This window comes from Xiphophorus couchianus, chromosome 14, assembly GCF_001444195.1.
Source record: "Xiphophorus couchianus chromosome 14, X_couchianus-1.0, whole genome shotgun sequence".
NCBI lineage: Eukaryota > Metazoa > Chordata > Actinopteri > Cyprinodontiformes > Poeciliidae > Xiphophorus > Xiphophorus couchianus.
The window spans coordinates 6,053,401-6,079,545 of NC_040241.1; the positions used below are offsets into that span (position 1 = coordinate 6,053,401).

The 26,145-nt window shown below is 38.0% G+C and overlaps 4 protein-coding genes across 8 annotated transcripts in view; all 4 read left to right on the forward strand.

Moving 5' to 3' along the window:
* LOC114157140 (C-type mannose receptor 2-like) overlaps positions 1 to 4,327 on the forward strand; it is a 32,011-nt gene extending 27,684 nt beyond the window's left edge. The window contains exon 6 of the mRNA XM_028037962.1: positions 3,855 to 4,327. Within this exon, the coding sequence (XP_027893763.1) occupies positions 3,855 to 4,201 (347 nt within the window). The 3' untranslated portion in view covers positions 4,202 to 4,327. The remainder of the gene's footprint in view (positions 1 to 3,854) is intronic.
* On the forward strand, positions 1,951 to 13,134 carry LOC114157148 (macrophage mannose receptor 1-like). 3 transcript variants are annotated; one of them, XM_028037977.1, is made up of 5 exons: positions 1,951 to 2,079; positions 2,293 to 2,367; positions 2,536 to 2,922; positions 3,348 to 3,695; positions 12,607 to 13,117. In XM_028037977.1, the coding sequence occupies exons 2-5, from the start codon at positions 2,334 to 2,336 to the stop codon at positions 12,951 to 12,953; spliced, it is 1,116 nt and encodes a 371-aa protein (XP_027893778.1). In that variant the 5' UTR covers positions 1,951 to 2,079; positions 2,293 to 2,333; the 3' UTR covers positions 12,954 to 13,117. The 3 variants fall into 3 exon arrangements, with proteins under 3 accessions (XP_027893778.1, XP_027893777.1, XP_027893779.1); XM_028037976.1 differs by lacking the exons at positions 1,951 to 2,079; positions 2,293 to 2,367; positions 2,536 to 2,922; positions 3,348 to 3,695 and adding exons at positions 4,678 to 5,050; positions 6,467 to 6,541; positions 6,749 to 7,126; positions 7,464 to 7,823 and having other exon boundaries at positions 12,607 to 13,134; XM_028037978.1 differs by lacking the exons at positions 1,951 to 2,079; positions 2,293 to 2,367; positions 2,536 to 2,922; positions 3,348 to 3,695; positions 12,607 to 13,117 and adding exons at positions 4,678 to 5,050; positions 6,467 to 6,541; positions 6,749 to 7,126; positions 7,464 to 7,823; positions 8,078 to 8,714.
* LOC114157174 (C-type mannose receptor 2-like) lies at positions 10,386 to 12,582 on the forward strand. Its single transcript, XM_028038030.1, has 3 exons — positions 10,386 to 10,479; positions 10,606 to 10,995; positions 12,140 to 12,582. The coding sequence occupies exons 1-3, from the start codon at positions 10,425 to 10,427 to the stop codon at positions 12,508 to 12,510; spliced, it is 816 nt and encodes a 271-aa protein (XP_027893831.1). The 5' UTR covers positions 10,386 to 10,424; the 3' UTR covers positions 12,511 to 12,582.
* Positions 13,135 to 17,968: 4,834 nt separating the features above from the next.
* On the forward strand, positions 17,969 to 25,164 carry LOC114157144 (C-type mannose receptor 2-like). Of its 3 annotated transcripts, none has more exons than XM_028037968.1 (5): positions 17,969 to 18,100; positions 18,304 to 18,378; positions 18,549 to 18,935; positions 19,142 to 19,489; positions 24,337 to 25,154. In XM_028037968.1, exons 2-5 carry the CDS (start codon positions 18,345 to 18,347, stop codon positions 24,681 to 24,683), a joined length of 1,116 nt encoding a protein of 371 aa, XP_027893769.1. In that variant the 5' UTR covers positions 17,969 to 18,100; positions 18,304 to 18,344; the 3' UTR covers positions 24,684 to 25,154. The 3 variants fall into 3 exon arrangements, with proteins under 3 accessions (XP_027893769.1, XP_027893768.1, XP_027893770.1); XM_028037967.1 differs by lacking the exons at positions 17,969 to 18,100; positions 18,304 to 18,378; positions 18,549 to 18,935; positions 19,142 to 19,489 and adding exons at positions 22,548 to 22,651; positions 22,817 to 22,891; positions 23,029 to 23,415; positions 23,662 to 24,006 and having other exon boundaries at positions 24,322 to 25,164; XM_028037969.1 differs by lacking the exons at positions 17,969 to 18,100; positions 18,304 to 18,378; positions 18,549 to 18,935; positions 19,142 to 19,489 and adding exons at positions 22,548 to 22,651; positions 22,817 to 22,891; positions 23,029 to 23,415; positions 23,662 to 24,006 and having other exon boundaries at positions 24,337 to 25,163.
* Positions 25,165 to 26,145: the final 981 nt, after the last annotated feature.

Consider the following 26,145-nt stretch of genomic DNA (forward strand, 5'->3'; position numbering starts at 1 on the left):
GGTCAAATTTGCACACAAATATTAAGAAATTATAAATACAAAACAAAAGTACTCACACACAATTACAATTTCTACACGTCAGATTTTTAGCAAAATAAAAAAAAAACAAAATCTAAATAATTTGAAAATAAAAGTATCAAATTCACTCACCAAAAAAAACAGAAACACTCGCTATTAAATGAAACCAATTTCTTTAAAAAAAAAAAAAAAAAAGTAAATAATTAAATAAAAAATTAAAAAAATGAAGATTCACTTTTGTCTCAAAGCTGAACGCAGGGGGCGCTGTTTCTGTTTATATTTCCTCCTCAGCAGCTGATACCAACGTAAAATAAGACAAATATAGCAAAGATATTAGACGTGTTATCAAAAGATGCTGCAAAATAAAATAACTTACTAATCAACTTGAATCAGTCCGCAGAAACAAGTAGTCCTCTCCTCCCTCATGCGCAGTTCCAGAGCTGATATCAGAATCGCTCCTTGTGGCCCAGAAAACTTTTTCCAAAGCCTCCAAATCACTCAGTTTCTTCTGCTGCGCCTTCATCAATGACAGATTTCTCCAAAGTAAATCACTGATCTGGGGCCTCATGCATAAAAGAGTGCGCAGTTTTCACACTAAAACTTGGCGTAGGGAAAAATTTAGAAAAGTGAGGCGCACAAAAAAAATAACCGGATGTATAAAACCGTGAGCATCTTTCCTTTATAAATCCTAATTTGCGGGAAATAGAGCGCAGCTGCTGGTCCGCCCTGTCGCCACCCATAAATACATATGTAAACTAGTATAAATACCCGGAAGTCTGCCACCAGGTGAAGCAATAACCATGGCAACGTCCTTGTTCGAAGCAGTATAAGTATTTATAATAATTATATATTTTATCTAAAAGGTGCTTTGAGGACACATAATATCACCTGACAAGAATAAAAATACATTTTAAAGAAAAAAAATCCAAATAAAAAATAGAAAATAAATAAATAAATAAAGAGAAAATGCAAAAGCCTGTTTGAACAGCAGCGCGTTCAGCCGGGATTTAAAGACAGACAGCGAGTCAGAGAGTCATTGAGTGGGAATGTGGACGTTTATTCTAAATACTAGAATGCTTCATGTCCATAAGGCGACTGGACTGAAGGATGACTGCAGCTGGACCGGTACCGGTACCGCACGGCTCTTGAAGTTTCGCTCAGAGCTCCAGGATGATCAGTGTGATCAATCTGAAGGCTCATAAACCATCATCAACATTTCCCAGCAGATCGATATGATCTCTGCTTTATGTCCATAAGCAGAGATCTTAAGACCAGGCTTCTTGGGGTAAATAACACCGAATGGTGTCAGATTTCAGTGAATTCAGGTGAGTTTTTGACGCTTTGTAGTTTGATATTGTCCACAGAAAATGTTTGTGCGTAAAATATGGCGGCGCACATTTTTTGCAGGAGGCCCCTGATCTGAAGGAAGACGGCCAAAAAACACAAACAAACAAAAAAAAATACAGTCTGTGGTTCATGTTGTTTACCTGCTGCACTTAAACACATGTGAAATGTCAACCCGCTGGTGGATTGACCGTTTTGAACAGATAAATTAACAATTTAGCTAAAGATGTGAAACAAAATTGGAAAATTTTGAACTGGGTAAAATAAAAAGTCAGTTTTCCCCAAATTTCCTGTTAGAAACTCCTGATGTTGATTTCAGTTTTCACACTGGAGCTGCTTTTCTCACATTTTGATCAGTTTGGTCTCTAAACAAACTGTAATAAACTACTTTTTTAGAAAGGAAAAAAAGGCTATTAGATATAAACTACAGGCAGTGATATAAAACTCCAGTAACCGGAGCCACCAGTTGCACCTGATGCTGAATAAAGACAGTCAAGGGTTTCCTGGTCATTTTCCCAACCTACAGAGTTTGATGCATCTAATAAATGTTTTTGCTTCCTCTTCATGGATTTCCTTCTCATAGATGTTTCTTCCCTGTTTTGAATATTTAAATTACGAAATAGCAAAAAGCTGCTGGGAAAACTCAGATACCAACAGTTTAGTTGGGACAGTTTGCAGCAGAGCATCAATTCACTGAGGGAGAGAAAGTAAAAATATGTAAGTTTCACATCACTGTCTGCTGCATGTGTTTAATCTTATGAATACTAATGTTATCTGTCTTTTTATTTAGTATTATTCACATTTTCAGCTGAAAAAGAGTTGTGCTATTTTCCCACCCTTCCTGTCTCCGTCTCTCTGCTCTCATTGTTTCTCTGTCCAGTGGAGGGAGAGCTGCAGCTTTTCACTGTTTAAATGTTCTTCATCCAACAGAGACAAACTGCTGGAGGAAAATAATTCATCTGACAGCAAAGATGCAGTGGAGTCTGATTCTGCTCTTCCTGATGGGTAAGTTGATCTGAAACACAACTAGACTACGAGGAAATAGAGAATTACCTCTTTGCTACACAGGAAAATGTTAATGAAAGCAGTTGTGTATTTCATTGCGACTTATAGCTCATGGTTTGTGTTGAAGAAATCCTACCAATTTCATAACAACTTGTTTTATCTTCACAGCTCAGTGTTGCTTCATTGACTGTCAGCTCTATCAGTTTCACTACATTAATGAGAATAAAACCTGGACTGAAGCTCAGCAGTACTGCAGAGAGAAACACACTGACCTGGCCACAGTGACTAACATGAAGGACATGAAGAGACTCATCAACATCTCAGCTGGAGATCAGAGTGAAGCTTGGATTGGTCTGAACACTAAACCAGAATTTACCAGAACATGGTTCTGGTCTCTGTCTGGAGAGAAGTTTGATGAAAGTGAGAAAAACTGGAACAATAATGAACCGACTGATAGAGGAATTCAAGGATCTGAGAACTGTGGGATTGTGTATCAAAATCTCACATGGCTAGATCAGGGTTGCCAGTGGCCTGAATATTTCCTCTGCTATGATGGTGAGTATTAAAAAACACAAAATCTAAACTCTTTTCATTGTCCAATAAAAGTATCTGGATGGGGCGTGCTGTGGTGGCGCAGGGGGTTAGCACGCCCCATGTTTGGAGGCCTTAGTCCTTGACGCGGACGTCGCGGGTTCGACTCCCGGTCCCAACGACCTTTACCGCATGTCTTCCCCCCTCTCCTCACCCTTCTCCTATCTGCCTACTGTTGAAAAAATACGAGCCACTAGCGCCACAAAAACTCTTCGGAGAAAAAAAATAAAAGTATCTGGATAAAACATTTAATGAATAAAGGAAGTAGCAATTTCACTCTCAGATAACAGGAACTGTAGCTTCAATGCATTTGCCAGTGAACCTGATTTTATGCTTACCCTGAAAAATAGTTATAAATTATGATTTGTATTTGTCTGTTTACTCCACAGAAACTAATAAAACCCATAAATATCACCTGATTAAAGACATGAAGACCTGGCTGGAAGCTCAGAGTTACTGCAGAGAGAAACACACAGACCTGATCAGTGGAACGAAGCAACTACAGGATGAAGAAGTGAGGAAATTGATGAACTCTTCAAGCACTTACCCACACATTGGTTTATTCAGAGACACCTGGAGGTGGTCAGATGGAAACAGTTTCTCTTTCAGACACTGGAATAATGACTTTAACTATCCACAATCCAACAGTGGTCAATGTGCCATGACTGTGTTTAATGATGGAGGCAAATGGAGGAATGTGAGCTGTGCTGAAAGAAAACCCTTCATCTGTTATGATGGTGAGAAGCTATGACTTGCATGGTCACAATTCAACAGAAGAATTAGGATTTTTTTATGTGTTCATTTAAATTTGTGCATGCTTTCTAGTGTTTTTAAGATGTGCATCATATTTAATGTCAAACCTGAAAATGTTTTTTTGTGCCTGCTTTTTGTGACAGATGAAGTGATCCTGATCAAAGAAAATAAAAGCTGGGAGGACGCCTTGTACTACTGCAGAGATCACCACCATGACCTGGTCACCATCACCAACATGGATGATCAGAGATGGATCCAGGAGAAAGTCAAGAACGCATCGACTGATTATGTCTGGACGGGTCTGCGCTACACCTGCACTCTGGATTTGTGGTTCTGGGTCAGTGATGAGGTGGTCATCTATAAGAACTGGGCCGAAGGTGAACCAACGGACGACTGTGACGTGTCTGGAGCTATGGAGACGAGAGGAAAACATCAGTGGAGGAAGAAAATTTATCTTGACAAATATAACTTGATCTGTTCTAATAAGTAAAGTCCATTCTGTTTCTTTTTTTTCTTACTCTTATTTTGTGGTTCATATCATCTTCCTTCCACTTCCTGTCATCTTGTTTGTCACTTCTGGCAGTAGTAACATGTGGTTGTTTATCATGTGACTCGTGTGATGCAAAAAAGGTCCTGGTACTGTGCTGCTCTTCTTGAGGGAGGGCCTAATGGTTATTTCCCGCTTTGGATTGGTTCAGCGGACTGATTCTGCTCTCGCCATTGGATACTTTCAAACTAACGAACAAATCAAAAAACTGAAATGCGTCTTGGATGTAACGAGTAACGAAACGCTATATAGAAATGTAGTGAAGTAGAAAGTACAGATACTTACTGTTAAATGTAGTGGAGTAAAAGTAGAAAGTATCCATTATTAAATCTACTTAAGTAAAGTACAGATAAACGAAAATTGTACTTAAGTACAGTAAAGAAGTACTTGTACTTCGTTACTTCCCACCACTGGTTATCACTGTCATCAGTTTGTTCTTTAAGCTTTCTGCTACATTTTTATTAGAGAGACAATCAGAAACTATAAATAATAATAAACAGTGGTTTTATTCTCAATGTGCAGCAGAGCCTCAGCAGTAACAAGCCATAATGACTGTTACTGTTTCTCTGGAACATCAACCAGGTTCCCAGGATATGGAGGTCGGCTCGTTTTGTTTATATTTGTCCTTCCGGTTTTGTGGTTGAATGTTTTCTTGTGAAATATGTTTTGCATATTTAAATAATGAAATGGTAAAATTTAGCTGCTGTTTAGAGACCAGCAGTTCACCTGGGACAGTTTCAGCAGAGCATCAGGAGGAGAGAGTCTGACTGACTGAGGAGGAAAAGGAAACATGTAAGTTTTAGAAAAATGTCTGTCGCTATATTTTAATCTCAATAACACATTAGTTCTTTTATCCCTAATATTATATATATATATATATATATATATATATATTGTATATATGTAATTCATAGTTTTATGTTGTGAAAATGTGTCTTCCTTCTGCTTTTTCTTTTCTTTGAAAATTATAATCTTTCAATATTATATTCTTCAAATTTCCTGAATTGACACATAACTTTATTTCAATCTGGAGAGACTCAGACGGAGATGAGAAGACAATTAGAAGAGTTTATTGACAAACAGAATTTAAAGTCTTTGGCGCTCGGGCCCCGGCTGGGGATAACGGTTATCGCAGCGTTAGCGATGGGCTTCAGATGAGCATTCCCGATGCTGTTAGGAACGTCATCCCCCAGGGCCCGGCACTGGTGGTGGAGGTTGAAGGAGGGTGCGGGCCTCAGGACCGGGCGAATGGAGGAGAAGGGGTGGTGGTGGGTTGAGCTCGGCTGGAGAGCGAAGGACGCCATGAATGAAGGTCCTTATCAGCTGGGACTTGGTCGATGATTGGACGTGACGTGGCTTGGTCCGGCGTTGATAGGTCGACGATTGTGGGCAGGTCGCTTCAATTAACGGGTCCCGGTGGGGATAAAAGAGTCTTCCAGTTTGAATTTGCGCCTAGGCTTCATATTGTTAGATTTGATGGTTTTTCACAAATTAAATCCTTTTCTTCCATTGATTAGTTCTTTTACCAAATACATTTTTACTTTTGCTTGAGCAACAATGTGAAAAATAATAATACTATGACCTAGTGAAACAACTTTTAGTTGCTTCACTTTGTATCCAGTTTATGCCTAAAATCATGTGACGTAAAGATATTAATACTCAGTTATTTCTGTCAAATAGAGGAACTGTAATAAATATCTGTACTGTAGTCAATACGCCGTCTGTTCTGCTGGATCCTGATTATAGACGTTGTTTATTTTTCACATTGCAAACTTTGCATGGATTAGAAATGATTTCTTTCATAAACAGACTGACTCCACCATGTCTTGCTCCACCCTTGGTTTGAATATCCAAATAATGATATTTCAATTTCAATTCAATAACAGAGCTGTGTTAGTGGAGCTCTGCTTGTCATGAATGGAAATATTCTACTGAGAACAGTTTTAGGCAAAACAAGACAGAAGGAAAAGGAAGCAGATGGAAATGACAACTCTGTGTCTGAGCTTAGCTTTTTTTTACATGACAGACTTCACTTTTAAGTGAATGTTAAGTCATATTTAATGTGTTGTATATTTTTTATTTCTAATAAAAGGAAAAAAGCCGAGCAGAATTTCTCTGTCTGTCTCCGTCTCTCTGCTCTCATGGTTTCTCTGTCCAGTGGAGGGAGAGCTGCAGCTTTTCACTGTTTAAATGTTCTTCATCCAACAGAGACAAACTGCTGGAGGAAAATAATTCATCTGACAGCAAAGATGCAGTGGAGTCTGATTCTGCTCTTCCTGATGGGTAAGTTGATCTGAAACACAACTAGACTCTCTGGTTTCTGTTATAATAAAGTCAGATTTAGAAATCATCTGTCTATTCAATATTCACACAGAAAGTTAAAGAAGTACACATAAAATAAAACTGATAAATTTTAGTAATTGTAATGCATGGGCTGTGTAAACTGCCACTACAATTTAGTTCATACTGAAATGTGTTTATTGTTCACAGCTCAGTGTTGCTTCATTGACTGTCAGCTCTATCAGTTTCACTACATTAATGAGAATAAAAACTGGACTGAAGCTCAGCAGTACTGCAGAGAGAAACACACTGACCTGGCCACAGTGACTAACATGAAGGACATGAAGAGACTCAACAACATCTCAGCTGGAGATCAGAGTGAAGCTTGGATTGGTCTGTATGATCCAACAAATGGTACCAGAACATGGTTCTGGTCTCTGCCTGGAGTGGAGTTCAATGAAAGTGAGACAAACTGGGAAAAAGGAGAACCATGGGATGACTGGAATTCCAACTGTGGAATTTTGTGGCCCGATGCTAAATGGTCAATTGTTCACTGTAGATATCCTGCCCTTTTCCTCTGTTACGATGGTAAGATTGAAGTCTTTTGACTGAAATGTCATTTTTCCTTTTCAGTAACATAACAGGGTCAGTAACATTTTTAGTATCAAACATTCATTTATGTTTGGAAAAAATGTTTTTAATCAAATGTAAATACAAGACCTGAACTAATAAAATAAATCTTCCATCTTTTTTTAACGAGGCCACAGAACTTGACACATGCAAGAAATAACACTTTTATAATTTCTTATTTGACATGATATAGAAGTTTTATGTTTTAAAAACAAAAGAAAAACTGTTACGCTTCTTTTTAAAATCTTTTTTCTCAAAAGTAATGTAGATTTAACCAACTATGTTCACTCCACAGACATGAACACAACCCATAAGTATCACCTGATTGAAGAGAGGAAGACCTGGCTGGAAGCTCAGAGTTACTGCAGAGAGAAACACACAGACCTGATCAGTGGAACGAAGCAACTACAGGAAGCAGAGAATATGATGAATGCATCTGGATTTATAGATTATTGGAGAAAACCAATATACATTGGTCTGTTTAGCAACACCTGGAGGTGGTCAGATGGAAGCGGTTTCTCTTTCGAACCCTGGTATCTACAGTTTGACTATCAACCCAACAGAGGTCAATGTGCTGTGACTGTGTTTGATGATGAAGGCAGATGGAGGAATGAGAACTGCACTGAAAGAAAACCCTTCATCTGTTATTCTGATGGTGAGCATTCAGAAAATAGCAGTATGTGTAACATAAAACTCCACATTCTTAGTTAAATGTCTTTCAAGTGTAAAGTTTACTATCAGGTCCGTGTGGTTTAACTCACAACAGTCATTATTATTTATTACATGTATTTAATTAAATAAAGGTCCCTGATGCTTTTGAAACTTGTTTTTTCTACACCTGCTCTGATTGGAGACTTACAATGAAATGGTATTGTTTTATTCCTTATATTTAATGTTTTTTCATGCCAGATAAAGTGATCCTGATCAAGGAAAATAAAACTTGGAATGAGGCCTTGACCTACTGCAGAGGTCACCACCATGACCTGGTCACCGTCCCCAACATGGACCAACAGAAACAGGTTGAGGAGAAAGCCAAGAACGCATCGACTCCTTTCGTCTGGATTGGACTGCGTTTCAGCTGCAGGTTGAATGTTTGGTTCTGGGTCTGTGACAACTGGGCCTGGGATGAACAGAATGACTGTAACATGTTTGGATCCATGGAGGCAGGAGGAGAGTATCAGTGGTTCCAAAGAAACGGCAGCGAGAGATTTAACTTCATCTGTGCTGATAAATAATTCTTCCTCTTCTTTTTACGATCAGCTTTTTAAACTTTGTGCTTCTTTTCCGTTGTGGGTTTAATAAAATTCACAAAACCACATTTGAATTTTGCCACGGAATGATCTGTTACGCAGAATTTTAAATTAGATATTATTTGCTTTGAAGTGAATTGTTGAGATTTTATGTTGTTTATCTTGTCTAATATATTGTAAAGACATATGTTGTTGTTGTTGCCTTTCCGCTATTTTGCGACTGTCAGCGTCTGCTCACCTTTGATAAAATTTTGTTGTGATTTAAAACAAGATCTTAATAAATGATTTGAAAACTTTTCCACATGTTGAGAGCCATTTTTTTTCCCTGTACAATTTAACAGAAAGATGTTGGGAAGGAGGAGATGGGACGGAAAGAGCCCAATAATTTTGCTGCATAAGTCTACACAAGAAAACCTTTCATTCAATTTCATTATTAAATATTTCCAAATTCACCAGTTTCAACTGTCCCACTTGAAATTGTCAGATATTTGTAGATTTTTATCCTTTTATTAAACCCATAAGTTACATTTCTGGTGAGCTGTACTTCTTCTACTTGGTCCGTCTCTACAGGATCATTGTTTAAAAAACAAAACCACCTCTAACACCAAAGAGACACACACACACACACACATCCTTGTACTTCTACACGATCAAAGCACTTTGCAATGACTTTCTTTCATTTTAGTAACTACATTTATATCCAGCCCTGACATTTTCACTAACCCCAACCATCGCTAGTCTATTCCAAACTCCAACCTTAATCAAAACGTAATTCACACCCCACCTCTAAACCTAACCAGAAGAATAAATAAATAAAAAACAGGGAGGACCAGGAAAAGGTTCAAATTTCCCCGTCCCATAATAATCCACATTGCCGTTGGTAAGTACATCTGCGCGTCCTCCTCACAGTGTTTTGCATCGTCACGAAGGCGGACATGCAACATGCCTGCTGCGTTGGTCATTTGTTTTAGACGCGTTCCCGGCCGACAGATTAGGTTTGCGTGTGCAATCCTGTTTGCACCAGTTTTAATACACGCAAACCTAGAGATCAAGTCCTGGCAACAGAGACGGGGCCAAGTGATCGTGCGATTTCTGAGTTGATTACCTGCAAGAAATATACAATATATAGAATAATTCATCCAAAATCATTTTTGAAATGTTGTGTATTGAGATGCTGAGTGTTTCTTAGAAAAAGGCTGACAGATGACGCAGTGGTCATGTTCAAAGTAAGACCCCCAGCTTTCAAAATAAAAGCAGGATATTCAGCTTTTGCACTCGAGATGAAGAGAAGGCTGTAGAGGATCTATGAAGAATCCTATTTGACTTCTTTGTGTAAGAATTTCAAATGATTTAAACTATTTTAGAGAGACGCTGAGTTAATAAAAACATCCTTTAAACATCCTCTGGTCAAAGGTCAGAATTTAGCTCAGACAGCAGCCAGCACAAGGAGCTCAGCTCAGCCAAATTAGGCAGCAGGATAAATATCTCATCATTTACTTAAAACAGGTGATAATGAGGTAAACACAGAGTTATACTTTAACCAAATATCTAACTGAGGTAAAAGCTGTTTTCTGAGATGAATGCATAGTTTTATCTCTTACTTTCATTTTTTAGTCTAATGCTAAAATAGTCCAGATGTTTGTTTTCCTGACATAAGTTGCTTCAGCCCTTATTTTCTGTCATTTATTGTATAACTGGTAACATGAATTATTGCCTTTTTTAAAGAACATACCCATCCTCCTGTTTGAACATTCAAATGCCGACACAGACTCGCTCTTATGTGATCGCTGTTCGTTAGGAGTCGACATTTAACCCAGGAGCGTCGACCAGAACGTCAAGCGGAGGTTTGACGAGACACGAGAGATAACCGGGTCCATGTCTTAACTTTCTTTCTGTGCTTGATATTTAAATATTCTGTTTCCTGTCTGACTTCAGCTTCTCTGTTCTCCCAGCATTGATGCAGGTTTTCGAACCTTGATGTCATGTGTTCTTCTCCCAACAGTTAAATGATTCATTTGACAGCAAAGATGCAGTGGACGTTGATTCTGCTCTTCCTGGTGGGTAAGTTGGTCTGAAACGCAACGAGACTACAAGATGATCTTGTTTCATTGGAACATTCAGCCTTTGTTGTGTGTTGCTGAAATCACCATAAATTAATACCAGCATTTTCATGTTTCATGTTTACAGCTCAGTGTTGCTTCATTGACTGTCAGCTCTATCAGTTTCACTACATTAAAGAGAATAAAACCTGGACTGAAGCTCAGCAGTACTGCAGAGAGAAACACACTGACCTGGCCACAGTGACTAACATGAAGGACATGAAGAGACTCAACAACATCTCAGCTGGTAGTAAAGACCAAGCTTGGATTGGTCTGTATTATCAAACACATGGTACCAGAACATGGCACTGGTCTCTGCCTGGAGTGGAGTTTGATGAAAGGGAGGCAAACTGGAACCCAGGAGAACCGACTGACAAACATGGAAATGAAATATCTGAGAACTGTGGGTTTCTGTTTAATAATTTTAAGTGGGCAGATGGATCTTGTCATTACACGGAACTTTTCCTCTGCTATGATGGTGAGTAATAAGAAAACCCAGAAAGTAATTTATTAAAACCTTCTGTCTGAGAGATGTATCGGTACCACTCCCTTTATAGACGGCTGATAAATAGTTCATAGAAATGTTATTTATTCTCCTCTAAACACTTTATAAATCATTAATAGCTATTTATTATACATTAATTCAGGGTGGAAAGGAGACAAAATCTTCCCGTTTCTTGCCAAATATTGAGCCAATTCTGTTCACCTATAGATTTTAACTACAGTTGGTACACTGAACTGTTCAGACTGCCTTGTCAGCACAACAAGGATTCATAAGATAAGATAAGATAAGATAAGATAAGATAAGATAAGATAAGATAAGATAAGATAAGATTTATTTGTCATTGTCATCAACAGATTACAACGACATTGAGATTTGCTCGACTCGAGTTAGGATGCAGGTTATGTGTATATACATAATATACCAAGATAAAGAAATGAATAGTACAAAATGAGAAATAAACTTAGACATCAGAAGATGGTTGCAGCGCCTGGAGGTGTCGCAACAGAATTGACATTTATAACAAAGTGGTGTCAAGAGCAGAAGTTCTTATGCCTTTGAATTTAGTGCCATGATTGCCATCGGGTAAAAACTGTTTTTTAAGCGATTTGTCCTGGTTTTTATTGCTCTGTATCTCTTGCCTGATGGCAGCAGCTGGAAGAGACCATGGCCAGGGTGTGAAGAGTCATTTAAAATGTCCGAAACTTTCTTGTGGAACCTGGAAGTGTAAATCTGTTCCATAGTGGGGAGGGGGCAGCCTATGGTTCTCTCTGCTGCCCTAACAACCCTCTGGAGCGCCTTCTTGTCCGCAGATGTGCTGCAGACACACAGACTGTACGTGAGCACACTGTCTATGGAGCAGTGATAGAAGGCCTGCAGCATTCAGTCTCCTTCTCACTCTTAATGCGTAATAAATGACTTATATAGTGTTTACAGATGAATTTATAACATATCTATAAATCTTCTATTATCCATCTATAAGGAGAGCTTTTTATCGTAAAGTGGCACCGATTTGTTAATGCAGTTCTGATCGCAAGTATCGGAGAGAGGACAACAAAACCATCAACTTCCCTCAAATATTCTCAGCCTGTAATGTGTTTTTTTTCTGCCTTCTCCACAGATACTGGTAGAAACCAGAAATACCACTTGATTCAAGACAAGAAGAGCTGGCAGAAAGCTCAGATTTACTGCAGAGTGAATCACACAGACCTGATCAGTGGAATGAAGCAGCTTCAGGATGCAAGAGCGGCGAATGTTTTGAACTCTGTGGGAAAGGAAACGCACGTATATTTCGGTTTGTTCAGAGACGCCTGGAGGTGGTCCGATGGAAGCAGCCTCTCCTTCAGACACTGGCACAAAGGCTTCAGCAATCAAAAACCCAACAGCGGACAATGTGCCGTGTTTAAGTTTAATGATAAAGGCAGATGGAGGAACGAGAGCTGTACGGCCAAGAAACACTTTGTCTGTTACGACGGTGAGGCATTTCAATAACACTGATGAGATTAAAGGTCGTGACCTTTTGATGTCCATATTATCATTTTGGGTTTACTGTGAAGACTTGTTCATATTCATGGCTTCTTTTTTTAGATAATGTGATCCTGATCAAAGAAAATAAAACCTGGGAGGACGCCTTGACCTACTGCAGAGATCACCACCATGACCTGGTCACCATCACCAACATGGATGATCAGAGATGGATGCAGGAGAAAGTCAAGAACGCATCGACTGATTATGTCTGGACGGGTCTGCGCTACACCTGCACTCTGGATTTGTGGTTCTGGGTCAGTGATGAGGTGGTCATCTATAAGAACTGGGCCAAAGGTGAACTGATGGACGACTGTGACATGTCTGGAGCCATGGAGACGGGAGGAAGACATCAGTGGAGGAAGAAAAATGACAGTGAGACGTTTAATTTTTTTTGTTCCAAGGATTGAAACTCAGCCTTTGGATTTGGCCGGGGGTTTTTTTTGGACCAAGTTACATTTAAAATTTTAACCCTTTACCACATAATGTGGGGGGCAGCACGTACACACGAATAATTTACATCAGTAAGACCCTCCTCTGGGCTTTGATTGGTTGTTTTGAGCTCACGTTGTTTTCTTTTTTATAAAATAGTGTATTCATAGTTTTAAATGAAAAAAAACACAAGAACAGAATTTGATTTTTGGCTTTAGTAAAAAAAAAAAAAATGCACTGCAGATGTATATAAATAATAGATTTGATATGACGTTTGAATAGTACAGAAAATGTATTTCCAAAGTAAAAAAAAAATGAAATAATGGATTTTTTGTCTTTCAGTGTGCAAAAACAGGCCAAACTTCAAGAATATGCTTCAGAGGATGTAAATAAGTTTTGCTTCACTACTTGTGTGAAATAAATATTCACACACACTTATGATGGTTTTAAATGCACTGAACGTTTTATGGAGCGATTCCTTTTGGGGGTTTCGTTTAGCTTTTTACGCGATATCTGTCTTCTGTTTGACGAATAAAGACCCTTTATAACGTTTTATAAGTTATCAGAAATTTCATCAGTTTTGGTTTTGGGGCTTTTGAATAAACTATTACACCATGAAGTTGTCACGTCTTGTTTTTATTTTGTATTTTTTCGCTGAAGATGGCATTTTAGACAACGTATATATAAACATATGACTAGCAAATAATAATATAACAGCAGGTTGGATTTTATTCATTAACATTCCTGTCACTGTAAATGAAACTGCCTTACTAATTTTAGATGTATGATTGATACCAAAATAATTTAGTAGATCCATATAAGAAATTAGGCTCAGACAAATTGGAAACCACTAACTCTCATGTTGAGTCAAGACAGAATTGGACTTTTAGTCATAACACTATGTTAAGCTGACGTTTATGAAACTGTTTGCCTCTGGATAAAGCTGCTATCTTGTTCTGAAACAGTAAAAGGGGGGCTTTGATGGGACATGTAGGTGTTTTAGCTCCATCTAGTGGTCATTCAGAACTCTACAGTGGAGAAACTAAACCCAGCTCGTTGTATCGAGGCAAAAATGGCCGTGGTGGAATGCCGTGTAGAATTTATTTTGTTTGTTTATTGAAATATTAGAGATGATACTTCCTTTTCCCTAAAGTCCAGAAAACTGAAGAGTTCAGAGAAATTTAAAAGATTCATTAACTGGAAGACGGAATGATTACTAAGCAAAGCATCACAGTTGGTGATACTGTATGGTGTCTTTACATACAGCAGTGCAGCTGTTCTTTTAACCAATCAGCTCGCAGACTCACCTGACAGAGCCTTCTAAAAGGCCGGCTGTGACGCTGAGGTTTTCTGCCCTCTGATTGGATGGTGAGAGTTAGTCCATTACTCCAGTGTTTTGCCGCGATATTACGTCTGAATTGGTTTTACTCACAATGGGCGACGGAATACAGAGACCTCTAGATGACTGAGCGGATTTGCCATTTACGTTTTACAAAAGAATTTTAAAAAGCCTTACCTGGCTGTTAATACAACGTGCAGCTGCTGCCGAGTTACATAGATGCAGGCAGATGAAGAAAAAAAAGAGCAGGAAATATTGGTGGAGACATGTCCACACCAGTCCTTCAGGAAGTCACACGCCTCAGCTTTTTGAGGACAACTTACATTGGTCAATCACCCCAATTTACATCATTTTTTAAATCTGGGGGGAACCGGAGCACCCGGAGAAAACCCACCACTAACACGGGGAGACCAGACAAACTCCCACAGATAGAGGCGCCTGGTTGATGCCGTTAACCACTGCATCACCTTGTCGCCCTTTTTTTTTTTGTCTAAAATATGAGATGTAATTTGGGGTTTTGAAAAATGGTTCAGGACTGACCTGGACCTGGACTGACCTCTAAAACAAGCTTCTTGCTTTTCTCACAACAAATGACTTCTCTTTCTTTGTTGTTGTTGTTTCCACAATCTGAACCGTTTGCAAATTCAATTTTCTAGAAATCAATGCTACTTTTTTTGAGGACGATTTACATTGGGCAATCACCAAAAGTTACATAATTCTTTAAAAAATCTGTGGGGAACCGGAGCACCCGGAGAAAACCCCACACTTAACACGGAGAGAAAAGACAAACTCCCACAGAAAGAGCCGCCCGGTTGAGAACCAAGACGTCTTTTCTGTGAAGATGTCGTGTTAACCACTGCATCACCTTGCTGACCTTTTTTTTTCTGGTCTAAAATAAGAAATGTATTTTTGGGGTTTTGGAAACGGTTCATAAATTAACTAGACAAATTTTCTGAGTCGCTTGATTCAGAGCTTTTCTTGCATTTCTTCCATTGTTGTGGTTTCCTGATCCCCAAACTGTGTCGTATCCTTGTCCTCCTCCCCTCCCCCATATTGAAATTGGGCTGGGTGGAGCTTGAGGGGGGGGGTTATAGAGTGTTAGGGTGACTGATTTATTCTTTCTCTAGTCTTTGGTTCGTGGTTATTTTTTGTTGAGGCATTGAGCATTAGGACAATGTCCCGTCTTTTTTGCTCTTACTCTTTTAGTTTCGGGTAGTTGATGTGGTATAATGTGGCAAAGAGGTATTATTTTTACTACTGTGAAATACTAATCATCATGTCAAAAGCTTAAATAGTGAACTACTATCACCTGTACCACAATCGTAAATCTCAAGAGATTTGAAAAGAAGGCTTTGTGTAAACAAAACAGAGGAAAGGTGAAAGTTCTTCCATAGTTTTGTAATGGGCAAGAATCAAATCCCCAAGTCCAACATCTTTCTGCCCAGCTTTCAAACCAAACAGCCAGAGAGATTTTTATAAGGGAGCAGCAGCAGAGGCAGAGGAGATTGATTTACCAGTTCATCACAACAACTTATGGTCTCATCCAAGATTTGTGATTGTGGAATATTGGAATATTTAGGTGTTAGTGTAACACAGTAGAGAAGGGTATAGTATATATTTTAGATAAATGGGCCAAAAGGTTCGGCTATCGGAGCACGGTGGGTGGGGTGTTTAAATGACACACAAAGGCAGTTGGATGGATTTAAAGAATAACTGGCTTTAGTGACATAAAACATAAAATTGACAGATTTACAAGACACACAATTATAAAAATAAAATTACACACAATAAAATACATAAAATAATAACAATAATACTTGGCCAAGTGCTAACTCTCAATTTCAAATCTGTTGGGACTTGGACTGTGGGAATCACCTGCCGGGTTAAATCCATTCTCCTGTCTCTTCTCTGGGCCTTTTCCCTTCACAAAGAAACTTTCCAAAGAATCTGATCTGTTTCTGACTCATTTTGCTGCTTGTGGCTCAATGTTGGCGCGCAAGACGTAACCGAGAGAATCCGGTTAAAGGACTTTCAAAATAAGAGATCCTCCAGACTCAAAGAATACATAAAACGGAATTATTTCTTGCGCGGTCCGGTACCAATTGGTCCACGGACCGGGGGTTGGGGACCACTGCTCTTGTGAACATGGGGAAAAATTACTCCTGACTGCAATATTTGCTGGTCTATTTTTTGTATACAGTCACAAATGTCAATTTAAAATTTCAAATAAAGAACCTCAGTGAAAACGTCTTTATTATTAACTCTTATGTGCAAAAATTGATTGAAAATCCATTTATTCCCTGCATGTTTATGTTTGTGTAAGGTTGAGATGCAACTGCACATGAAAACATCCCTTTAAACCATTCAGACTATCAACACACAGAGACACAATCAAAACTGTCAGATGACTTATTACCAAGTGATAATAACTCAGAAATATTGCAAGTAGTTTGGATGTATTTTTTATTTTTATGTATTTTTGTCCCCAAAGCATAGGCGGACTGGCATAGGGGCCACCGGGGGATTCCAGGTAGATTCCAGGTAGATTCCAGGTAGATTCCAGAGATGCGCATCGCAGTGGCTCTACATGCAGGGCCGGCCCAAGGTAATATGGGGCCTTAGACAGTCAGTCCGAGGCTGAATTACACCCGACGTAATTTTTTAATTCAAATTTTACTGATTTTCTTTTTAGGTCACCTTTGGAGTTTGCAGTGTAGCTTCTCCTCTTTTTTTTAGCTCCTGCTTAACATCTTCCATGTCAGCAGAGCCTGAATCTTGAATGCTCAAGCTAGCTAGCATGGCCAGCGGATAAGTAGTTTTCCGGCAACAGTAAATTATTTCTACATCATTAGCAGGTTTAGCAGCATGTACACGAAGCCGATCGATATTGCTACTGTAAAGCCTAGCCAGCCTCCGCCATTTTTCTTTTGACTGCCACAATCTTCTCCATCTCCTCTCCACTCTGTACTCCAGTGCACACCGAGTACGCTACGTCTTCTGCTACGCTGTTGATTAGTCAGAACTCTGCTGCCACCTGGTGACTGGAGGATGTCTGACTGGCGGAAGAACGTAATTAAAAATGTTCATTATTCTGACAGTGAGTCTGACATCGGTGGAGACGGTGGCAGGCGATTGGTCACCGGTTCGATTCCCACTTGTTGTGTCCTTGGGCAACAAGGACTGATGGGCAATAAAGCAACTTCACTTCTGTCAGACTGTAGTTATGAATCAAACATGAAAAAAGGTCATAAATAAAATGCCTAAAGCATTACAGTGACAAGTTTTCCTGTAATTTAAGTTGAATGTGTATTTTTTCATTAATGCTAGTTTTACACTTTACCTTTCCTAGCATGTGATTAATTTGTTCTACAAGGAATTTGTATTATTATTATTTTAAAACATGAAGGTAATTTGAAAGGTAAATAACTACCATGGCAACAACAAAACTAACAGTGTAATAGTTCACCACCTGTATGACTTAGACGTCACAGGTAACATGCAGCACTGAACAAAGACTTTCAGTTTTTTGAGGAACTTGTTTCCATATTTTACATAAAAATGTTGGGTATTTCCCCCCATCTGCTTACCAGAGTTGGTTCGTCTTCTTGTCTATAGTTGTGTTTGTGAATGGTTTGTTTGTGAAAAATGTCCCCGTCGTGTTTTGAATATGTAAATTATGAAACGGGAAAATTCAGCTTCCATTGAGAAACACATTACCTGTGACAGTTTTCAGCAGAGGATCAACAGAAGAGCATCAATTCACGGAGGGACAAAAAGAAAACAGATGTAAGTTTCAACTCCCTGAAATTAATGTTGCTATTACTTAGAGATTATGTTTTTATTTTTAATAATATATCAGCATTGTTTCATTTGAAAATCAAGTTTTTTCCTGTCTCCTGTCTGTCTCCGTCTCTCTGCTCTCATTGTTTCTCTGTCCAGTGGAGGGAGAGCTGCAGCTTTTCACTGTTTAAATGTTCTTCATCCAACAGAGACAAACTGCTGGAGGAAAATAATTCATCTGACAGCAAAGATGCAGTGGAGTCTGATTCTGCTCTTCCTGATGGGTAAGTTGATCTGAAACACAACTAGACTACGAGGAAATAGAGAATTACTTCTTTACAATCAATCAGAAATGTTAATTAAATTTCTAATCATATCATATTGAAACTTATAGCCCATATTGTTTATTGATGAAATCCTCCTAATTTAAAATCACCATTGTTTATCTTCACAGCTCAGTGTTGCTTCATTGACTGTCAGCTCTATCAGTTTCACTACATTAATGAGAATAAAAACTGGACTGAAGCTCAGCAGTACTGCAGAGAGAAACACACTGACCTGGCCACAGTGACTAACATGAAGGACATGAAGAGACTCATCAACATCTCAGCTGGAGATCAGAGTGAAGCTTGGATTGGTCTGATCAGTAAACCAGAATTTACCAGAACATGGTTCTGGTCTCTGCCTGGAGTGGAGTTCAATGAAAGTGAGACAAACTGGAACCAAGGAGAACCATCAGATAAAGGAATTCAAGGATCTGAGAACTGTGGGGCTATGTATCAAAATCTCACATGGCTAGATCAGGGTTGCAAGTGGCCTCAATATTTCCTCTGCTATGATGGTGAGTATTAAAAAATCACAGAATCTAAACTCTATAGATTGTCTAATAAAACAATCTGAATAAAATGTTTAAAAAAAAAATTAAAGTATCAATTTCACTCACAAAAAAGTAGGAACAGTCATTTTTAATGCGTCTGAAAGTGAACCTGATTTTGTGTTTATCTTAAAAATAGTTCTAAAAATATACATGTTCTATTTACTACACAGAAACTAATAAAACCCATAAATATCACCTGATTAAAGACATGAAGACCTGGCAGAAAGCTCAGAGTTACTGCAGAGAGAAACACACAGACCTGATCAGTGGAACGAAGCAACTACAGGATGAAGAAGTGAAGAAATTGGTGGACTCTGAGTTCAAACACCTATACATTGGTCTGTTCAGAGACACCTGGAGGTGGTCAGATGGAAACAGTTTCTCTTTCAGACACTGGAATAATGACTTTAACTATCCACAATCCAACAGTGGTCAATGTGCCATGACTGTGTTTAATGATGGAGGCAAATGGAGGAATATGAACTGTGCTGAAAGAAAACCCTTCATCTGTTATGATGGTGAGTTGATCCATTGGTCATGATAGTAAGTTACTAATTAAAACTAAATGATCCCCACTTAACATTAATACTGTATTTAAAAACGTAGATTATGTAGTTATTTATTAAACTTTGCTTAGTTTGTGTATGTTATTTAATTTAAGAATTTATTAAGTTGATACAGATATTTACTTTATCTCTCAAACAAAGCTCTCCGGATAAAGAAATCCTAAACATATTTTGTTGGGATAGAAATTACATTACAAAATAAAGTCACCCATGATTTCTGAATAACGACATGAACAAATAAGTGATGTGTTTATGTTGGTGACTCCTATGATAGATGAATTGATCCTGATCAAAGAAGTGATGACCTGGGAGGACGCCTTGTACTACTGCAGAGAGAACCACCATGACCTGGTCACCATCACCAACATGGATGATCAGAGATGGATCCAGGAGAAAGTCAAGGACGCATCGACTGATTATGTCTGGACGGGTCTGCGCTACACCTGCACTCTGGATTTGTGGTTCTGGGTCAGTGATGAGGTGGTCATCTATAAGAACTGGGCCAAAGGTGAACCGATGGACGACTGTGACATGTCTGGAGCTATGGAGACGGGAGGAAAACATCAGTGGAGGAAAAAAAGAGACATTGAGGAATTTAATTTCATCTGTTCCAAGAATTAAATACTGAACTGCCTGTGATAAAAATACTATTAGCTCAGTTTCCAGTTCTACCTTTTGCTACATGTTATGAATAAGGTTGTATTTTGTGTGGCATAAAACACTGAATACTCATAATATGTGTACATAAAAATAATTTACAACAAACTGTGAGCTTAAAATTAACTTTTTTCTGTGATGGCATCTCACTGTCTTTCAAAACAAAGACATTAAGACCACACTTTGCATTAAAATGCTATTTTTTTATTGCTCTGATGTAATAAGCTTATTTTAAATGTCTCTTTTGTTGTTAATTCATTTACTGTGAATTATTTAATTCACAGTAAATAAAGAGTTTTGAAGACGTATTTGTATTTAATTTATGGAGTGTGTTTTGGTTAGTGAATTGAATTATTGAAATAAAAAAAAAAAAGACTTGTGAAAATGTATTCTAACTTTTTTTCAAAAGGGCTGGATTCATTTTTGAGACGGGGTTGAGATGAGTGAAAAAATTAGCTCTTCATTTGTCTGTCGCTCTGTCGTATCTGCTGTTCACACATCTGCTGTGCTGGAAATGCAACCGGCTGCCTTTAATTTCATAGCAAGAGGAAGTTGAGGGAGAACCATGAGATTTTACTCCAGAAGAGCCACAAGCAGCCATTTCGACTGCCACCTAATTTTCAGCCAGTGCAGATCGACTCTCTTCACCTGGCGCAACTTCTACAGCTTTGCTGCTTGGTTCAGAGGTTTTATTCTTAGCAACCTGCACTCCTTTCTTTTTTTTTTTTTTTTCGCCCTTTTGATTTCCGGCTCACAGCTTTAGATCACCGCCTTGTTCCATCTGCAGTGACGGCTGTTCTCTGAACTCTACGAAAGCGAACATATATTAAATGCAGTTAAATATGCCATGTCCTTCATGACCAAGTCAGATGTAATAAAGGAAAAAAATATAAAAAAAAACTTCAAAACGTCTAGTGCAACATCTGGACACGGGCCACCTATGAATGGGCCCTGGTTAAAGTTTATATTTCCTGAAACCTGAACTATTAAATATTCTGCTTCCTGGGATCAAACAAATTAGGGAAGCTGTGAAGAACAAGTGTTGTAAAAAAAATGAAAAATAAAAAACATGACACCATGGGAAAGATAAGCAGCAAGGTATTTGCATCCAAATAAAGATGTCTTTAGAAGACTGCTTGATACTGGAGACGATCCTTCCTCCCCACAGCAAAAACATCCACCAACTCCAAAATACTTGGTGGATATTATGACATTTAATTTCTATTTACTTTGAACTGAATTGGTGATTTGCTGATGCATATTGGAGCATTAAATATTTGACTAATTCTGACATGTAGCAAGTGGTTTTGCTGTTCACACGTTGATTGATATGATTCCTTTGGAGCTGAACACAGTTCCCCGCCGGCTGCTGTTCACTCAGGATGATTTGCGTTCTCGGATCCTTTCTCAGGAATCATAAATGTTTATGCAGGAAATTACAACACCGTCTCTGTCCTGAAATCTAAATATAGTCTTTTAGTAATGCAGAGGCGAAGGATGAGACAAACTCAGATTTTCTTTGTTCTTTTCATATTCTATATATAAAACAATTATATATATATATATAGTATATTATAATACAAAATATGTGTATATATTATATATTTTTTTCAGTCACTTAAGGAACCGCAAAACTAATTTTGTGGTAAAATTCTGCAGAATTCATGTGGTTTGTTTCTAAGTCAGATCAGGATAAAAAATTCAAGCTTATGATTTTTTACTAAGTGTTCAAATGAAAAGCTAACTGGGACTAAATGGCCAACATGGTGGAAAACTTCAATAGAGGCTAAAAAGACGTTAGATAAACTGAATGCAGATGACAAAAACTTCAACTCCATGATGATCAAAACATTTTTGAAATGTGTTTTTTTTTACTGATAATAAAAGAGTTAAAAAGTCATTTTTCTTGTGATGGGATCTTCTGTAAAGCTCTTATCAGAAACAGTTCCTTTTACTTGATGTAGAAAGATCATATGGTTGTTAGAGAATAAATTCTCATCGTGATGAAAGTTAGTCTCAGTTTGCATTAACTGAACATTGTTAGCGTGTTAACACAAACTGAAAATGTTAATATTTTTATCATTTTTTCCTCTTTCTGAAATTACCTGCCTTAGGATAAAAGATGAAATTTAGCTACTGTGCTAATTCCAGACTACTTTCACTGCCATAAATTGTAGTAATGTGACAAATATGTGCTGCACTATTAAAATAAGGACAGAACATATTACATAATCTTCCAGATATACAGGTCCTTTTGTGCTTTATTGTTTTTTTCTTTCTCCACCTGGTTAATGAATAATATAAAAACGACCGTCAGCTGGTTTGAATATTCACATATTCAAATGTAGCTGCTGTTTAAAGAGCTGCTATAGAAACACATCAGTTTAGATTGAGGAAGCTTTTCAGCTGAACATTGAGGGACGACATCCCACATACTGAGGAAACAAGGAACCAGATGTAAGTTTCAGATACGTTTATGTTTTTTGTTATTTCTACTTATATGAACTGAAAAGTTGAGTTGAGTGTCTCCTGTCTGTCTCCGTCTCTCTGCTCTCATTGTTTCTCTGTCCAGTGGAGGGAGAGCTGCAGCTTTTCACTGTTTAAATGTTCTTCATCCAACAGAGACAAACTGCTGGAGGAAAATAATTCATCTGACAGCAAAGATGCAGTGGAGTCTGATTCTGCTCTTCCTGATGGGTAAGTTGATCTGAAACACAACTAGACTACGAGGAAATAAAGTTATTTCTTTGTTATCACACTGAAATGTTAATGAAAGCAGTTTATTAACTGCTTGGGAAGAAATCCTCCCAATTTAATATGTTTTATCTTCACAGCTCAGTGTTGCTTCATTGACTGTCAGCTCTATCAGTTTCACTACATTAATGAGAATAAAAACTGGACTGAAGCTCAGCAGTACTGCAGAGAGAAACACACTGACCTGGCCACAGTGACTAACATGAAGGACATGAAGAGACTCATCAACATCTCAGCTGGAGATCAGAGGGAAGCTTGGATTGGTCTGAACAGTAAAGCAGAATTTACCAGAACATGGCACTGGTCTCTGCCTGGAGTGGAGTTCAGTGAAAGTGAGACAAACTGGGTCAAAAGAGAACCAAATGATAAAGGAAATCAAGGATCTGAGAACTGTGGGATTCTGAATAAAAATATGTCATGGGAAGATACTAGTTGCTCTAATCCAAGAGCTTTCCTCTGCTATGATGGTGAGTACTAATAAAACCCAGAATGTAATATCTGTAAGTGATCTAATAAAACGATCTGGATTAAATGTTTTGGGTTTTTTTCCCAACATTTTGATAAAAATCTTTCTTTCAAATATGATAGAGTGGAACAAAACCCTCCAACTCCACCTAATAGATACATTTGTTAGAGTCTCTGACAATGACCTTATATTATGCTTATCTAAAAAAATCTGAACTGTGACAAATATTCTTCTGTTTACTCCACAGAAACTAATAAAACCCATAAATATCACCTGATTAAAGACATGAAGACCTGGCAGAAAGCTCAGAGTTACTGCAGAGAGAAACACACAGACCTGATCAGTGGAACGAAGCAACTACAGGATGAAGAAGTGAAGAAATTGATGAACTCTTCAGATCGTTCAGCGTACTTTGGTTTATTCAGAGACAACTGGAGGTGGTCAGATGGAAACAGTTCCTCTTTCAGACACTGGAATAATGAGTTTAACAGTCAACAAGAAAACAGTCATCGATGTGCTGCTACTGGTGTTGGTGGAGGCAGATGGAAGACTGACACCTGTAATCTGGATAAACCTTTCATCTGTTATGATGGTGAGTTTTTATGACAGATTTCCTTTTACAAAATACCTTTAAATGTAACTTTAGTTCTAAAAACTATCTAAAACAAACCCTTGTCTTTATTATTGTACAGTGTTTATATCGAAAAACCTTTTTTTTTAACACTTGGGAAATCTGTTTAAAATATTGATCTCACATTTACATTGTTGAGACTTTAAAGCTGCATTAATAATTCATAGAGACATACTCAAATCAGACACAGACATTCATTTTATCTTTTAAAATCTTGCATGCCCAGCATCTGGTTCAGAATGAAGCTGACGCTGAAGGGACGTTTTGTGTTTAAAGTGTTTTTTGCAGTGGATAAAGTGATCCTGATCAAAGAGAAGATGACCTGGGAGGGCGCCTTGTACTACTGCAGAGATCACCACCATGACCTGGTCACCATCACCAACATGGATGATCAGAGATGGATCCAGGAGAAAGTCAAGAACACATCGACTGATTATGTCTGGACGGGTCTGCGCTACACCTGCACTCTGGATTTCTGGTTCTGGGTCAGTGATGAGGTGGTCATCTATCAGAACTGGGCCGAAGATGAACCGACGGACGACTGTGACATGTCTGGAGCCATGGAGACAAAAGGAGAACATAAGTGGAGGAAGAAAAATGATCTTGAAGAGTTTAATTTTCTTTGTACTAAGGATTAAGCACTGCTTTCTCCTCCACTCATTAAATAGATTTTTTTCTTCTTTTTTTTTAATTCATGTCAAACAATTAATTGGAGTATAAAGTATCTTTTTAGACCAAAGTTCGCGTAGCTCACTGAAGTCTCTGAAGATTTTAAGATTTCATTTCTCTGCATAGCTTCTCCTATTGTGGCCAGGTAGATGTAACATGCTAAACCTGGTGATTTAAATCGTGTTTTTGTCCGATTTATGTGATGTTAATGAACAGGAATGTTGCACCACGCCGCAGTCTCATCTCCTGTGTTTCAGCTGACATCTGACATATTGTTATACGTGAAAAAATTAAGATGAATAAGTAAAATAAAACAACTTTTCACTCTGTTGGATTAACATTTGCTCCATTCATCTTGTATACCAGCTTTGTTGAGCAGAGTCCAGGGCAGCTGGTGTCTATCTCCGGCTGCCATTGATTGAGACAGGCAGCCAATCAATTAGAGTAATTCTTATTCCTCCAATAGAAAATAAAACCTTCTAAAAAAAAAAAAAAACGTTGTGGTGTTGATGTGTGGATGGTTTCACCTGGTTCACTCCTCTGATGAAGGATCAAAACGGAACAATAAAGTTGATGTTCTGTGAAAAACAAGAATGAGCTTCCACTGCCCTTAGACTGTATGGTCTAAATATAGTCTAAGGTAGAAATAATTCAGTTTACATAAAACAAAGGGACAACACATATTGAACATTTACATGTAGATACATAAGATCATAGCCAAACGGCTACTTTCCATCTCTAGTCCCACAGGTAGAGGCTGGTGCTAATAATAATAATAATAATAATAATAATATAAAAAGAAACACAAGAAAATAATAAGAAAAAGAACAATTAAATATAACTCTACTACAGTAAAAGTGAATTAAAATGTTTCATAAAACCAAATGGAACATGTTGAAACATAGTCATGCTAATTTGGCCTTCCAGGCTCCCATACATTTTCTTCCAGGATTGATTTTCTCTGAACTGTGACCAGCTGCCTTGTCCCTGCTGGAAAAAAAAAAAAGCATCGTCATATGAACACTCACGTCACTTCATTTCGGTTTATTTATATACGACTCCTGAATTTATTTTCTAGCTCTGGAAGTAAAAACGTTCTTCTACCATTTTTTTTTCTCTTCAACCTGGTATAATTATGTTTTTTGTTCTATCTTGCATTTCAAAATATTTAACCTTAGTTAGTTTTACTCAACTTTCACATGACGTGACTCTTGTTCAAGTCATATAATCTTTATGAGTATATGACTTTTAGTGCATCAGGCAAAGCTTCTTCTTTAGGAACATTTGCATGACTCTGTTATGTGTTTATCATAAAACATCCAGGCGCTACACCTACACACTCTTTGGTTCTGCTTTCCGCTTACCTCAAAATAACACAGTGAATAAACTAACAAGTAGTAACAAGGTTAGAAATTGTTTCTATTCTCCTCA